General features: G+C 36.1%; 1 protein-coding gene across 7 annotated transcripts in view; it reads right to left on the bottom strand.

Annotated features, from left to right (window-relative positions):
* Positions 1–1,904: 1,904 nt before the first annotated feature.
* Positions 1,905–16,982, bottom strand: part of EDEM3 (ER degradation enhancing alpha-mannosidase like protein 3) — a 68,956-nt gene continuing 53,878 nt past the window's right edge. For all 7 annotated transcript variants that reach the window (XM_049634086.1, XM_049634084.1, XM_049634085.1 and 4 more), the window contains 3 exons: positions 15,902–16,067; positions 12,539–12,724; positions 1,905–5,886 (listed from right to left, as the gene is read on the bottom strand). In XM_049634086.1, coding sequence (XP_049490043.1) covers positions 5,483–5,886; positions 12,539–12,724; positions 15,902–16,067 — 756 coding nt within the window. In that variant the 3' untranslated portion in view covers positions 1,905–5,482. The remainder of the gene's footprint in view (positions 5,887–12,538; positions 12,725–15,901; positions 16,068–16,982) is intronic.

Raw genomic sequence — 16,982 nt, 5'->3', positions numbered from 1 at the left:
GTATTTTGGGGTGGCGTATTCTGCTCTCCTTCACGGCTTCTGTCCGTGAGAGCTGTCTAGCACGTCAGGGACTTGAACTGTGCAGAACCACAGGATGGTAGGGGTTCTGGTGTGATATTTTTCTTTCTCCCTTTCATCCTTTAACTGACCTAGACTGTTTTTATTTTTAAAGTCATAATGCTTGTTTTGGAAACTTAGTAAAACAGAGATAGTTATAGATAAGGAAACAGAAATTGCCCATAATCCATAGATAACCGTAGTTGATATTTTGTTTCTTTAAAAGAGAATTCTACACCGTGCTGATTTCCATCACTATCCTCTCACTGGAAGTTCTTTTGCTTCATAAACTCATTTTCATATTTATTTAACTATTTTATTTCCTATCTTCTTTACTATGCGTTGTTCACATTCCCAGGCCCCAGATAATGTCTAGCACACAGGAGGTGCTAAGTCTTTGTTGAATAAAGAGTCTCCACATATACAAGAGAGTTAATACTTTACATACAGTTCTAGATTTTTCTTCATTTAGCATTATACTTCATCTTGCCACTGACTTAAGCATTTCTCTGTCATCTGGAATGATGAGTGAAGTCTTTTATGAATTAAGAGGATCCCCAAGGGTCATCACTGGCCTCCCATTTACTACTTCACTGAAGAGGAACACTACAGACCAGCAGGCTTATTAGAGTCAATCAAGAGCAAGGCTTTGGAAATTAGAAACTTGACTAGCAGGTCGATGCTGACACGTACCATTCTCAACCCTTACATTACTTAGCTCCCCTTAGTAGAAAGAACTCTTAAGTTTGCTTTACCCAGGAAAGAAAGGCAACCTCCCTGTTGAAATCTTCCAAGAGATGCTGTTGGATCCTTTAAACTATTCCTGAAATAGTGGTGCAATGTCCTAGGGGAATGGAGGCAGGCTGAGATGAGATTTAATGTCCAAAGAACCTGAGAATGGATGCTACCATTTCTACACTTCAATCCCCAATGAGGAGAAAGTGGTCAGGTGGGAAGGTAGTGGCTGAGCAAAAGGGGAGCAGAAACTGGAATGGGGTGGGAGAAGGAGTAAAGACAGAGAAAGGGAGAAGGTACACGGAAAGGACCATGGGCACAGGAAACAGACCAGGGCTCCCATCCCATTGCCCAGTCACCAAATACGGAACTTTGAGTAAGATGCTTAGAACTTCAAGTCTCAACTTGGTCGTCTTTAAAGAAAGCAATTACCCTTTGATACTAGTGACTATTATTAGGTCTTTCAAGATGTCTGTGCTCAGAAACTCCAGGAACAGTACAGATGAAGAGCACAGTATCACCATATTTGAAAGGGGCTGCTAAAAGGAAATGGCCTCACTGGAATTAACAGGAGAGGCTCGGGGTTACTTTAAATGACAATGTCAAAAGAACTGACTTTATTCAATATAAGTAAACTCAAAACATAAATATGTAACCAGTATTGACACTGTGAATTACTACCTCTAACTCTGCTCTGAGGGTCCTTGGCACTATTTGAGTTGTGGAGCTCTTCAATGTTTGTTTCTATACCTTAACCTGTTCCCAGATTCACTCCCCCAGGGGTAAAGTGAAAATTAAAGGGTAGACAGATGAAAAAAATTTTTAAAAAGATACCAAAGTATAAAGATAGGCATGGAACACCTGGGTGGCTCGGTTGGTTAAGCGTCCGACTTCGGCTCAGGTCAGGATCTCACGGCTTGTGGGTTCGAGCCCTGCGTCAGACTCTGTGCTAACAGCTCAGAGAATGGAGCCTACTTCGGATTCTGTATCTCCCTTTCTCTCTGCCCCTCATCTGTTTGCTCGCTCACTCTCTCTCTCAAAAATAAAACATTAAAAAAATTTTTTTAAGATAGGCAAAGTGATGCTAAAAATCCAAATTAAAACTAGACCAGAATATTTACATATTTTATTAAATCTTTACAATCAGTAATTATAATCAAATACACAATTATATACAAAGATTATATACATTTTGCCCAGACTTTTACATCACAGTACATAGTTTCCCTTAGAAATATTGTATACATTTATCACCAAACAATAAAATCCAACAACAGTAGTGTTACAGCACCTGTTAGTACAGACATCTTTTTCATAAATTACATCATAAGAAAATATACGGCTGTAAATTGGGCTTTTAAAAATGTCTTTTATAAAATCTGAACATACAATATTTCATTCACAGAATGTTTTTTTTTTTTCTATGTTCTGACTGAAGCCTTGTGCATAAAACGACCGGTTGGAATATTTACTAAATCAGCCCTCCCACCTCCAAAATTATAAGCACGATTTGAATTACTTATGCTGAGCTTCCTTTATAATGAATCTGACATGGGGTCTGGTGAGAGAACAAATGCTGGTTTTATTGTAAAAAGGGCTATGATGATAATTTGAATTTTTAAAAAATTCTCAAAAGCATAAGCATATTAGAAACTAAAACCAGAGAGTGCACAATTTATCATTTTACTAATACTGTGAAGAAAAAGGGAAAAGTATAATGTCAAAAAATAATTTGTTCTTGAAACAACTGTATTCTTGTTGGAAGCCTATTACATGTTAAAAAAAAAAAAAAACTGCCAACAAAATATCCCATCCTAAACATATCCAGTAAATTACAATTCTTTCATACCTAAAACTTTATGGGAAAATTATTGCAAATTAGGGTATTATCATTTCAATGGACTTTCGTAAGCAGAAAAACTATAGCTATTTTTAGTAGGTAAACAAGTTAAGTTTTAAAACTTGAAAATACCTGAATTAAACACTTGCTCTAATATCTAACTTTTCACTTTCAGATAAATTCCTTACTTGATTCCAGGTTTGTAAACATTGTATAAATCCTTCTTATTCAAACAATTTTATGGCTGTGGCGATCACTTCATCTCTATTTCTATGCAGTCAACATTTAACTGAGGTAGACCAGATGTTTCTAAAATTCAGGGTCTCATAGAATCCCCCGAATATTTAGGAAGTAAATAAAACGTCTATCAAAGGTATTTAAAAAACAAAACATTAAAAAAAAAACAAAAACCTAATGCTGTTGGAATTTTTTAATGAACTCAAAAACAACTTCATGGCAGTACATTGAATAATAATAATAATAATAATAATGAATAATGATAATGCTGGGAGTTTTGAAGCTGAACATTATACCTTAACTAGGGAAAAATCAAATATGATTCTTTCTGGGTATAAAGTATAATTTCTTAAATTTTTTTCTTTTTTTTTTTTTTTAAGGATTCACTTTTCTAAAAAAGTGAACAATTTGCTTCTAGATATCAATGAATGGCAACAACTCCCCCTAATGGCCAAAGGAAGGGAGAGTAAGCTGGTTCTTGTTACCATGAGATCTTCGTGGGAAAAAAAAATTTTTTATGTTGTTTTGCTAACTTAGAAAGTTGGATTTAGACAACAATGACTCTGAGCTACAAATACAAAATCAAACCAATGTATATAAGGCTTCTGTAATCAAAGTCTTAGAGGAACATCTCCTTTTCTCAAAGCCCCAGTCCTACAAATCAAGGCAAGTCAAATAATTAAGCTTCAGCTATTTTGGCAGCTTTGCAATTAAGATGAACAAAGCACTATATCTATCCTTCCATATACTGTATGTATTATAGTTCTATCTTCTTACACCAAATTTCACATGCAGAAAGACTAAAATATCCACTTTAGTGTCAGGTTTAATTAAGGGCCAATAATGGTCTTATAATACTACTCTTCCCCACCCCTCTCCCCCCCCAAAGTGTCTTCTCTATTAGTTTTATTACTCATTGACCCAGTTACATTTAGCCGGAATTTTTGAAAGCAGCTATTCATCCCCTTACAAAAGAATATGTCTACCTGGGATCTAAGACACACTGTACATGAATATACATAACTACAGTACAGCACTGCTGTTCTCTTAACAGCTCCATATACAGTTTAAGTTCATTAGTACCTCAAAACTGTTTTCAGAAAAGACTATTAGGTCATGTCATGGTAAAGAGAAAGAAAATTAAGTCTCACAAATACTCCTTTAGACTGATTTAGGTAAGTTTTAAAAAATAAATAAAATGAATAAAACCATGATTTCAACTACAGGGCTGTCTATAGGATATCAACAACAATTTTTAAAAAATTAAATGTGGCTAGCACCAGACTGCCACCAAAAAAAAAAAAAAAAAAAAAAAAAAAAAAAAGAAAAGAAAAAGAAATTCTCATTAAGCTATATGGCTATTTGTTAGTTGCTACTGTGTAAGTTTTTTACACAGGTTACCATAGACTAATTTTCAAGTCCATATCAGAAGGAATATTTGTTAAAACAAAACAAAAATGAAACATCTTAAAAACATGATTCAACAGAAAATGTGACAGACTCCTTAGGTGCAACTTTAGAAACCATAGTTTCAAAGAAGAAAAATAGTAGTTTCCCTAGGATTTTCAGATTACTACCACAGTTTTATTATGGCTCCCTAAGATAGAAAAATGGAACAAAATGTACTCAGCTACTGGCGATGTGGCCCTTGTGGCTCAAATTGCATACTAAACATGGGATGGAGTAAGGCTGATGGCTAGAGGTAATCACCTCTAAGAGCGATGAACTGGAAAAGATTTATAATTTGCCCTACAAGGACAGAACTTTAAGTGCCATTTCAGGTCAGTCACAGCTTTCCCTATGGAAGGCCCAATGGCAAGTTCATTATCACAACATTACAGTTTCCCCCTTGTTCCATTTTTCAGAAGCATTAAGTAACCAATTTCCACAATATATGACCTTTTATCCTGGTCCCAAAGATTAGCCTTTATGCAGAGAACTCACTGAGAAAAAGTACACTGGCTTCACCTTTGGTTTAAATGAAAAGGACATTGTGAGGAGAGAAAAAAAATCAAGTCCTCTTGATCATTTGTTACACAATGAAGCAAGTGAAAGTGATGAGCAAAGGCTGCTTTCACCATGAACGCATCTGCTTCACAATCACTTAGGTCACTCTGAGTGTTTTTGTGAAGGCAACATAACCAGAATGCCCGCAGTACTCATCTGTATTTTCCCCAAAGAGTCTCTAACCCCAAAACCAAGAAAGCCGAACTTCCTTTAATTAGAAAGCTCTACAAATTCCTATTCTCCTCTCCACTATCAACCGAATTTGTTTCTTGTCTATCTGACAAGACTGCAGAAATCTGGTTCCTAGGAAGGCCAGCAATCTTTTCCTGGCCTGAGGTGCTGCAGGGTGGCACGCGACGCTGTCATGGGGTCAGGGTGGGGAGAGGGGGAGGGTTGGGAGTTTCCATTTTTGATGGGACGGTTTTAAGCAAGGTCAGTTCTAACACGGCATGCTCCAGATTCCTATGTTAACTATCTCAGTCAGAACGTGGTTGCTCATCACCATACTTAAAGACTCCCATTAGAGAGCCTGCTTAGTATTCGGGTGTCTGTTAACCACAGTTTGGCTTTTCTTTTTAAATACCTACCACCAGATTCTTTAGTGAGTCATAGTTCATCTTTCTCCATCATTTCAAATGCTTCTATATCTTCATTCCAGTCTGCTAATATGGAGTCTATAGGCTGGACCTTTTTACCCCAGCTAACATTAGGATTGGAATCTTCCTCAGTTTCTGATTGTTCTTGAAGCTGGTTATCTAAATCTGTACATTCACCATCAAGACTTGTAGTCTCATGGTTTTCCATGGGGTTAGAAATCTGTTCAGAAGGAGAAACACTTGCAGCATTGTCCGTATCTGCTGGAGATAATGATTCTGGTTGAGAGTTTAGAGAACTTTCCTCAGGAGACCCTTGATCAACCAAATCAACCTCCTGAGAACTTGATGTAATCTGTTCAGCACTCTGAGAATCATTTTCAGAGGATGGTTGTTCTTCATTTTCCATTTCGGGATCTGTACATGAAAGAAACAAGCTTCATGCTACTTTCCTACTCAAAATATTTACTATCACACTTTTAACAGCCTACTGGTTGTTGCAATAAAATGAAGAAATAAAAAAGAAAGAAAAACATGTTAATGCAGAGCAGTGAACATTAACACTGAAGAGTAAAAGACTGCCTTTAATCATGTAATCACATGTTTTCTGCATATTCATTTTGCAAAATGTGCCATTACAAAATAAACATTCTTCCAAACTGAAGAGTGACTCTAGTAACTGACAAGTCTTCAATGGGGATTAGTAAATATGCCAACGAATACACTAAACAATACTATTATTTAAGTGTACATAGATTTACACTGTAGGTCTAAAATTTATTAAATATCTCAATTCAGGAAAGCTTGCACATGAGAACATATGAAATAGAGTAAATTTTAAACAGCACTGATCATAACTATATTTTAAGATAATATTCTTTTGAAAAGTGAAATTCCCATGCAGTAAGCCATGACAATGCCAATAATACAAAATTTTGGATGATTTGAGGGTACTAATGTGGTTAAATATTTTCATAAAGACACGAACTCAGATTATTTACAAAACTTGTATTTCATTATTGTAGGTCTATGAATTATAAGACCATTTTAAAATCCACTGGAAGGCTAAGAGTAGGTTAAACCTCTTGTAATGAATATACAATGAAGCCACTAGAAGCATCCTATTTGGGGTTCCTACAAGAAAGTGCTTCCACAGCACTGATGTCCCATGCTGCCTCATCCTCAATCTCTGTGCTTAGCCAGCAAGCAAGTCCTGAGGGTCCTCTGTGTGATGGGCACTGTGCAAGGTACTGGGGGTAAAACGAGGCAAAAAGAGACACCAGATTTGCCCTTATGGATCTTTTAGTCCAGTTGGGGAAAACATTTCCAAATAATCACACAAAATAAATGGAAAACTCTAACTGTGACATGTTTTATGTTGCTAGGAAAGGTTACAGGGAATAGGAAAGAATAGAGTTGAGGGTTTCCTTTGGAAACTGACACTTGAGCTCAGATTTAAAAGTAGAGTTAATCCAACAAAGAAGGAAGGGAAGATGGACATATTATAAAACCAGAAAAACTAAAGGAAATACAGGTATGCAGGAAAGTACAGACAGGTGTGTTTATGCGTACTCTAAGTAGGATTATCTGACTAGGGAAGTTTAAGTTTTTTGAGGGGGGGGGGTTGGGGGAGTCTCCACATTCTCTTCTAAGCTGTGGAAAAGGTACACTTGAATTTGACAATCAGGAAAACTATGGTGGCGACCAAAGAAGAGAAAGCGGAAACTGGCTGCTTGGAGCTCATTTACACTAGGCTACCCTAAGTTCAAGGGAAAACAAAAAGAAAACCTTCAAGTTTTTTTCTAAAATTGTATTAATCTAGTTTTAGAAGGATAGGAAAGGGCGTAGTGCTGTTTTGTCTAGTAATAAAAATTGTGCTTTTGGCAAAATTACCCTGGGGATACATGTATTATGTAACATTATTTTGGAAATCTAGCTAACACAAAAGGATAAGAAAACAGAAGAGTAGGTGTAAATATAGGAAAAGAAAAGATCAAATTGCATTTTCAATTGTATTGTATGCTTAAACTCAAAGCAACTCTCAATTCAAAAAAATACCATTAAAAAAAGAACTTGATAAAGAGGGTAAAAATAAGATACATATGCAAACAACCTCTCTCTAGTAACAACTGGTTAGGATTAAATTAAGTACCATTTTCACAATAAAAGTAAAAACTATAAAACAAATTTATTATGAAAGGAACAAGACTATATTACTTAATACTATAAACTCTCAATGAAAACACACAACAAGATCTAATTATATTTGTAGCTAAGGGTATGTTCCTGTCTTAATATTTAACAAAAACTTCCTACTTCTATGAAAGCATCATGTTCCCATTCTACTTCTTTTTGTTTTCTTTTGGGAGCAGATAGAACTATTTACAAGTTCTTATGGAAGAATATATCAACGAGAAGTGAAGAAATTGTAAAAAGAATTAGTGAGAGGAGAGTTGCCTTATCAGATATCAAAATGCACTCAAAACAGCAAACTTGTACTACTGGCATAGGAGTAAACAAACAGATCAGTGGAAAAGAAGTGCTAGTCTGGAAACACATGGAATATATGAGAAGAGCTGGTATATAGCAAAGAGGCAGCAATCAGGAAAGTAAAAATGGCAGATGGAGAAATAGAAAAAGGAAGGAAGGAGTCAGTGTCTGCCACACTAATACACATTTTGATTCCAAGGTGCCTGTCAGCACTGGCATGGAGTACCACGATCCTAAGAGCATTAACAGCTATGTCATTAAATTCAGGAATAGATCAAAAACACAGGAAGCAAAAAAAGAGTGAAGAAAATGTCAAGATACAAAGACAAGAAAGTTATTAAGTTTTAATAATAAAAGGACAAGGGAGCCTTGGCAAAGACTCAGAGACTGGATGTTCCACAATCATTCATTCATCTGTACAACCAGCATTTGCTGAAACAAGAGTACAGAGATGAGAGCAGGTAAAGAAGTACAATGTGAAATGAGTGTCAAAGTAGAACTCATTAAAAAGACACTTTTAAATTTTACCTATAAGAGAAAATTCCATAAAGAAGGTGGTATTTAAACTGGGTATGCAGGATGGCTAAATGTCCTCAAAGAGAAAATGGGCCATGGGGATGGGGACAGGGATTGATGAGCATTTCCAGAAAGAGGGAAGAGATGTCCAAATGCAAAAACGCATGAGAAAGCATGCCAGGTTGTAGAAAGAGGGCAGGTATGTATCGATTCTGCTTAAAAGGTTTCAGATGCTCCTTTCTAGGCAGAGGCCTTCTGCGTACATATTAGATTTTTTTCCCTGAAGCAAATCCTTTCCAATAGCAACCCAAATCCTACAGTTCAAATTTAGGGCAGATTCACCCCAATCAAGTTCAGTGGGAAATAATCTTAGGAAAAATAACACTGCCAGACTTAAACCTTGAGCAGTTCAAACCATGGCACCTTTCCTTTCTTTCCCCTATTTTCTCTGCCTGCCTCTTTACCAGGTAGACAGAAATATAGGAGTAGCCCTGAAAACATCCTTCTACAGCTCTTAAGGCACCACAGGCCTACATTGTAAACTGCAAGCATGATACTGTATTGAACCTTTAAAATGACGAGTCTTTTCCCCTTGAAAATACTGAGAAAGGGAAATGGATTCTTAACTATAAACTGTTTGAAATTTGGACCTAAATGAAAGAGCACAGTGTATTTTGTTTGTGAGCACAGGGTTGGACTAAGTACCTTTACAAACTCTTGAAATTTGGGAAGATGGGGCACACATGACAGACATAATATTAAAACTTCTGTGGATAACTTAACTTTTAGATGTATGACTGGTTTGACCCGAGGAAGCAATGTTTCCACTTGATAAATTAAGAATGCTTTACTTCTGAAGAATGCGTAGTAAGATAAGTGAACATTTTTGCTAGCAGATAGGACTGTTGCAGATATTTCTGTATTAATGGCTGGGACTTCTCAGAATAAGACAGTTAACAGTGGGAGTGGGGGGCTTGTTCTGGACTTCTATTTTCTGTATTAATATGTGGGAAGAACTGCTCAATCCAAACTGTATGACATTATACAGGAAGTATGGATTTGTGCAATGAGATTTTTAAAGGGCAATCTGGAGGACATTTTAATGTTGAGATTTTAAGGATGCTAATTGTTTGGGATACTTATACAATTCTACCTGGTACCCCTGATGGTACAATATGGCTCAGACATAGCTGGAAATTAAAAAAAAAAAAAAAAGTGCCTACTTAGTTCTATTCAGTGCTTCTTAAAGTGTAGCTGAGTGGGATTATCTGCGATGCTTATTTAAAATGTCAGATTCTGGTCCCCTGCCTTCAGAGAGTCTGATTCAATATTCTGGAGTAGGACTCTGGAATCTACACTTGTAACAAGTACATCAGCTGATTCTGATGCAGAAGAGAAACACTGATGCATGCAGTAATGGCACAAGACAAATCAATGACAACCACCACAGACATTAACTTCTTAGGGTATTTTCCTAAGTATTCTGAATGAAGTAGTTGATTTACTAAAACTATTATCGATTTTTTTGTTGTATTGATAATAGTGTTACACTGATTTAGTAAATATAGTTGTACAGTGCCTGAAAGACCTACATAAAAAAGGGAATTTTTCAAGACTTTGTGTCAAAAGATGACTCTATAACAGAATCACAGTTCAACAAATTTAGAGACCAGCAAAACTTTAAAATACATATAATTTAAGTAAAGCCCTTTTACTGCAAGGTCCTTAAAATAGAACACTGTTCAGATAATACTTTTCGTACAGTAATCCACTCCTGCCTTATTCACGGTTTCCCTTTCTGAGGTTTCAGTTACCTGCAGTCAACCATGGTCAGGAAGCAGATGACCCTCCTCCTCCTGACACAGCATCAGAAGAAGGTCACTAGCAGCCTAATACTGTCAAAATGCCTATGTCATTCACCTCACTTCATCTCATCACGTAGGAATTTATCATCTCACATCACCACAAGAAGAAGGATGAGTATAGTACAATAAGATATTTGGAGAAAGCCCACATTCCCCTAAGTCTCATTACAGTATATTGTTATAACTGTTCTAGTTTATTATTAGTTATAATTATTAACCTTTTATCGTGTCTACTTTATAAATTAAACTTTATTACAGGTATGTATGCATAGGAAAACATGGCAAATATACAGATCGGTATACTATCCAGTTTCAGGCATCCACTGGGGGGTCTTGGAACATATCTCCCACAGATAGGGGAGGCGCTACCTATAGAATTTATCTTTTCTCACATTCTTTCTCTAGTATGGGAAGCACATGCTTTGCTATGATCTCGTAGTCCTAATCCCATGTACTCCTACACACATACACATTTCTAAAACAAAGTCGATATTTTACATACTTTATACTGTATTCAAATAAAAGTGATCAAAAGTAACACATGCCAAAACAACGTCTTTGTTAGACTGACTCTTGCATGGACATGGACTAGCGAAGTCATCTATTATATGGATATATAATTCACAGGATTTGTTATGACAGGATTGAAAAAGAATTATTATCATGGGACAGCTGACTAGACATGAAAATAATCTAATCACATTAAACAAGATAATTATCATGATATCCACTGAAACACAATTATATATATATATATATATTTGCATATGCATGTGTGTGGATATATACATGTACACAAATACATATATACATATATATAATTTAAGGCTTATTAATGCAAGATACTTACTACTGTTAATAATGTAGCTTGGAATCATTTTACCTTTTAATATTGCTGCTGAAATTCCAATGGTAGCACAAAATGGGGGGAGAAAAGCAAAGGCATTAAAGACTTATATGGAATAATAATTTGCCTGTGTTTGATGTGCATAAATGCATATACGTAGGAAAGAGTTGAGCAAAAGGACTTGGGGAAATAAAATCACAAACACAGGAGGATTTAAGATTAGAAATCCTTTCTATTCTGTTGTTCCCAACTCTACATCCTTATGTACATATGTCCTACTTCGTTGTTCTTAAATAGTTGACACTTGAAAGGATCTCAAAGAAGAATAAAGCACTACTATAAGAATGAGAAGACAAGACAAAACAACACTGACTTGGCTAGCACTAGGTTATAGCTAACCTTTTTTTTTTTTTTTTTTTTTTTACTGTTTCACTTGGAAGTTACACTGAATTGAATCAGTTTCCTACATATCTGTGAAACAAACATCCCAGGGGATTCAACAACCTGCACCAATTACACAACTTTAGCCATTTACAGGTAATGGGAGAAAGAGAGTTCTCCCTCCAGGCTCCTCCAGTAGATCAGGAGGTGCGGCCTACCATAAGCAGGATGGCAGTAGTCTATGTCTGATGGTTCACTTTCCCTCATTTCTCCACTATCCCAGGATGTGAAATATAAGAGAATACCAGTAAGACCTGCCGTTTATACAATAATTTGGGTTTCGAATAGCTTTCAAATAACTAACAAACATTGTGGCCTATAGAGGACTATATATTATCGTGAATTAAGGCATGCTGCCTTGTTCTTCAGACATCACTTATATCTCTTATAACTTATAAATCCCTATGTGATAAACTTACACCTCAGTGGGTAGAAGCTGCTAGATTTGTACTGCCTTCAACAAGACAGTGGTCATTTGATTATTGGTGGCCTGCTGAAACCTAACTACTAGTATACTGTATACAATACCACTCGATACAATCTCTTTTTATTCCTTATAAAAGAAATGTAAGATCTAGTATCAGCAGAACTGAATGGTGAACATGTGTGGATATTTAAATTGACTCTCTTGATATATTCCCCCGTATGTTTATCACTGGGCAGGACCATAGCAAAAATGATAAATTACATGTAAAAAACATTATTCTGAAAGCATCCTAAGTCAGCAAACAAAGCAAAGTAAATGTTTTGCAACTCTTATTTCCAAAAGAAAAATATATTTTGAAAGCATCTTCTTTTTAACTTCTTTTACCAGTGCACCAAAAATAACTTTCTATAACTCATTTTTGTTACCAAACTAGTAAAACTAATGCTAAGCTACATCAAAAACAAGGATTTTTTTTACCCTTACCTCTATCCTTTGCTTTGTCAGAAAGGAGCACCTCCACCTCCTCATATTCCCGGATGGCATCCAGTATGATACTTCCTTCCTTACTAAATAAGAATAGCATGGGGATCTTGATGTCATCTGTGTCCTTCCCGTCACCTGCCATCTGGAACAGAGGGGCAGTATCACTGCTGCTCCCCTCATTGTCATCTAGCAGAAAATGAATACAGCAAACATAAAAACATCTGTCCATTAAAAAGATCTACAGACAAAACTTTACTGTTTTTTTCCCTGTTGGCAGCATTTATTTTATGCATCAAGAATCATAAAAATGAACATACTTGGGGCTCACTAATTCCACTCCTAGAAATTTATCCTGAGGAAAGAACTCAAAAGAAGCAAAATGATTTACTCCCAAAGTAGTTTACTGGAGTGCTACTTATAATTGTGAACAACTGTGAACTATTATAAGTAAATTATAATTAAGTACTTGATGGGACACCCAGGAAAACAGATTATTATTACATGAAAAAAGTAGAACTCAAAATTTTATGATTATGACTAAAAACTTCCATATGCTTATGAAAAGCCTTGGATACTTCACTCAAAGACTTGGATTACAATGATAGAACTATGAATGAAATTTTATTGTTGCTTAAGATTTCCTTTAATGGCATTTACCAAACTACCTATTGGTAGTTCTTTTTTATATACTGCTCACAAAGAAGAATTATGATAGTCGTTTTCGCTCTGTAAGTTGAGGTGACCATTACTGTTAGTTTACATTGGTTAGCTAACTGCAGTAGGACTGCTCAATACTGTTTGACCACGGGGCCGGCCATGTTCACCTCTAACTGCACACGCCAGGTGAAGGACCTCCCTGTCCCTTCTCAGAGAGCTTGCTCTGAGGACCCACCTCCTTAGCAATAACTGACTAGACAAGCATGGCCACCTGACAGTCTCTCTGGAGGACCTAGAAGTGGCACACAGAATGACTGCTCCGGTTAGCAGTGGGTAGTGATCTAGTAAAATAACAGACTCATGGTTGAGGCTGCAATTTTACAATGACTTCTTGGAACTAATGGGGAAAGAGGGAACAAGCTGGTGAGAAGCTGGAGAGTGAAGCAGAACTGCAAAGAGATGCAGAGAAGAGAGTCTAGGAAGACCCAGAGATAAGTGACAGACAGATGTGAAAAATGCTGCTTAAAAAAATCATGGTTCCTGATGATTTCTGCTCAGTTGAACTTCTTTCATGTTCAATTAAAATAATCCAGTCCCATGTAGTAAACAAACTTTCCATCTTAAACCAGTTTAATCAATTACTGTCTCTTGCAGAACAAATGATTATTCTAAGATAATTTTTACTTCTAGTACTTGCGGTAAAAAACTTAGTCTTAATTACTAGCTCATTTATTTACAATTAAAACTAGAAAAAACAAAATACTTCATCAGAAACAAAAAAACATAGGAAAAAGAAATTATAATACAAGAAAGCTTCCTTTTAAAAATTAAATTTTCTGAGAATAAAGATCATTGCCTCTTGTTTACCCACAGAACTCAGTAGAGGATTCTGCTACTAATAACTACTAAAGACAACATTTGACTTGACAAACCTCGCAGAGTAGAGAATACCACAAGAGTCACACTTTATAGGGAAAATGGTAACTATTCCACTTATGTTCCAGACTTTACTTTTTATATTTTAAAGTCTTGGTGAAGAGGTGTTCAAAGTGATAGTGATGACAAGCATTAAATTCTTCAATAAAAGATATCTCTGTGTGGAAAATAACTAAGGATAGAGAGATGATTTGAGCGGAGCATCAGCAACCTGTTTCTGTAATTGGCCAGAAAGTGAATGTTTTGGACTATGCAGTTCTCTAGTCCATTACTGTGGCTCAAAAGTAGGCACAGACAGGAGCGCCTGGGTGGCTCAGTTAGTTAAGTGTCCGGCTTCGGCTCAGGTCATGATCTCGCAGTTCATGAGTTCGAGCACCACATCGGGCTCTGTGCTGACAGCTCAGAGCCTGGAGCTTGCTCTGTATTCTGTGTCTCCCTCTCTCTCTGTCCCTCCTGGCTTGTGCGTGCGTGCGCACTCTCTCTCTCTCTCAAAAATAAAAAGACATTAAAAAAATTTTAAAGTAGGCATAGACAATAATTTTTTTCATTGAAAGAAATCCTAATATTTTATCTTAAATGTCCTAAATTATTTTCATTGAAATAAACCTTAACATATATTTTTATGTTTTATTTATTTATTTTCAGAGAGAGAAAGAGAGTACACGTGCAAGGTGGGGGAGAGGGGGTGGGCAGAGAGAGAATCCTAAGCAGGCTCCACACCAGCAGTGCAAAGCCTGACGTGGGGCTCGAACCCACGAACCGTGATATCATGACCTGAGCTGAAACTAAGAGTCAGATGTTTAACTGACTGAGCCATTCAGGAGCCCCTAAATCCTAATATCTTATTTTAAATGTCTTTTTATTTATCTTGAATTCAAAAAGGAAATCTATTCTAATAAGAAAGAAAAAATTCAAAAATAGATCTCCCCTGTGAGAGACACTATAAAAACTTCATAATTAGGATGTGACCTCAGGTCTTCTAGTTCTGAATATAAACTATTTACTTATAGTGTCAAAATGCATATTTTCCCTGACAGTCCCAGACTGCCTGTTATAAGTGATTTTCTATGAAAAATAAAAAAGCAGAACACACTGGTTGAAATGCAGAGGTAAAATGATTTGAGTTTGTAATTTCAGTGGAAAAAGACCCAAGAAAATAAAAATTTGCTAGCAATTAGTACTTATACCTATGGTATGTAAGCCCTTATGCTAACAAATTTTATGTATTATTATCTTCAAACCTTACAACCACCTAAAAGATATTTATTAACATTTTCACTGGAGCTTAAAAAAAAATTCTATTGAATAAACTGATAAACTAAAGCTGGGCCAAGGCCAAGGTTACACCATGATCTTGTGGCAGAGCCAGGAACTGTTCCCCCATGTATTTGACTCCAAACCCTGCAACTTTGTGGAGGAATGAGTATTTTTAATGGCTCCCCACTGGAGGTGACAGGGTGTAATTCTTGCCTTTAAGGGGCTTTGGATCTCAAAGCACATTTTTTATCCATAGTGCTGGGTGCTTTGGGGTACCCTACCTTCACACACACTTTCACTGGCATTAATATACAGAAACCTAAATCTAGACTCTCAAAAAAGATACAAGATACATAGAAATTATTAAGAGTGTCACTGGATTACCCATCCATTACACTGACTAGTGAAGTAAAAATAATATGATGAATTCCAATAAAATTTTGAAAAATACAAGGAAAAAATCCTAAAAATCATCTCCTCCTCATCAACACAACGGCACAGAGGATTACTCACCAATAACAATGCCACCAATGGCACCAGCATTCTGAATGTTGCGTGCCTTTTCTGCAAACATGCACTGTCCTCTTTGTATCAAAGCGATTTTTCCCATCACTGCCTCGGGGTTAGTAAGCTCTGAACAACCATTGTATGGTTTACTGCTTGCAACAAATCCTCTCGTCTGTCAGAAATAAAAGTAACTTAAATATTCCTCTATCTTCTCAAATCGCTCACTATCTAGAGTTTTAAATAAGCCTTATTTCTTTTCTAATGATAACACATCCAATATATAAATTTTTGTTTTGAACATTTTGCATATCATATAGTACCCAACTGACATTTTACTGTGCTCTGCAGTTTATAAAGCATTTTTACATAAATGACTAAATCTGATCTTTATAAAAACTCTAAGAAAAATAATACAGATGATATTTCCATTTTACATAGGGGGAAACTGAGACTCAGTTTATCTAGTATGCTCAAAGACACAATGTTAGTGAGTGGTAAAGTTGGAATATGTAAATCTGTAGGCAGTTTCACTATGTACCCACACCCACAATTAAAATAGCTGGTAACCATTTTTAAATCATCACTGGTAGCCAGAAAAAATTTTGAAAGAGGAAAAAATTGGATTTAGTCTACATGAATCTGTAAGCAGTTCTTCTTCTTAGAAAAATTAAATCCACTAGAGAACTGACTTTAAAGATGCTAAAATAAAGATGTTTTAATATCCCTCTCTTAGAACATAAACTCCATGAGGGCATGGATCTTCATTGGCTTTGTAAACTTGATACAGCAAACATCTAATAAAACAGTGCCTAGAATATAGTAGGGACTCAATAAAGAGGTGCTGAATGGATGAGTCAATCCACAAACCCATATAGCTTTAAAATACACATATAAAAATGGCCTAAATTAGGGGTAATGGAGTTCAAAGACCATTGGCTTTAGATGGTCAGGCTACTTGGGTCTGGTCCCAACTCTGCAACCAATTAGATAAACTTGTGCACTGTTTAGCAATGCAGATCTTTGTTTACTGTGTTAAAACTAAGGGGATGGGCTAGCTTAGTGGTCTTCCTATTGGCCTGGTGGGACC

Source organism: Panthera uncia, chromosome F1 (genome assembly GCF_023721935.1).
Source record: "Panthera uncia isolate 11264 chromosome F1, Puncia_PCG_1.0, whole genome shotgun sequence".
NCBI lineage: Eukaryota > Metazoa > Chordata > Mammalia > Carnivora > Felidae > Panthera > Panthera uncia.
The sequence above is the reverse complement of the archived record's forward strand: the minus strand, read 5'-3'. Positions and strand labels throughout refer to the sequence as shown.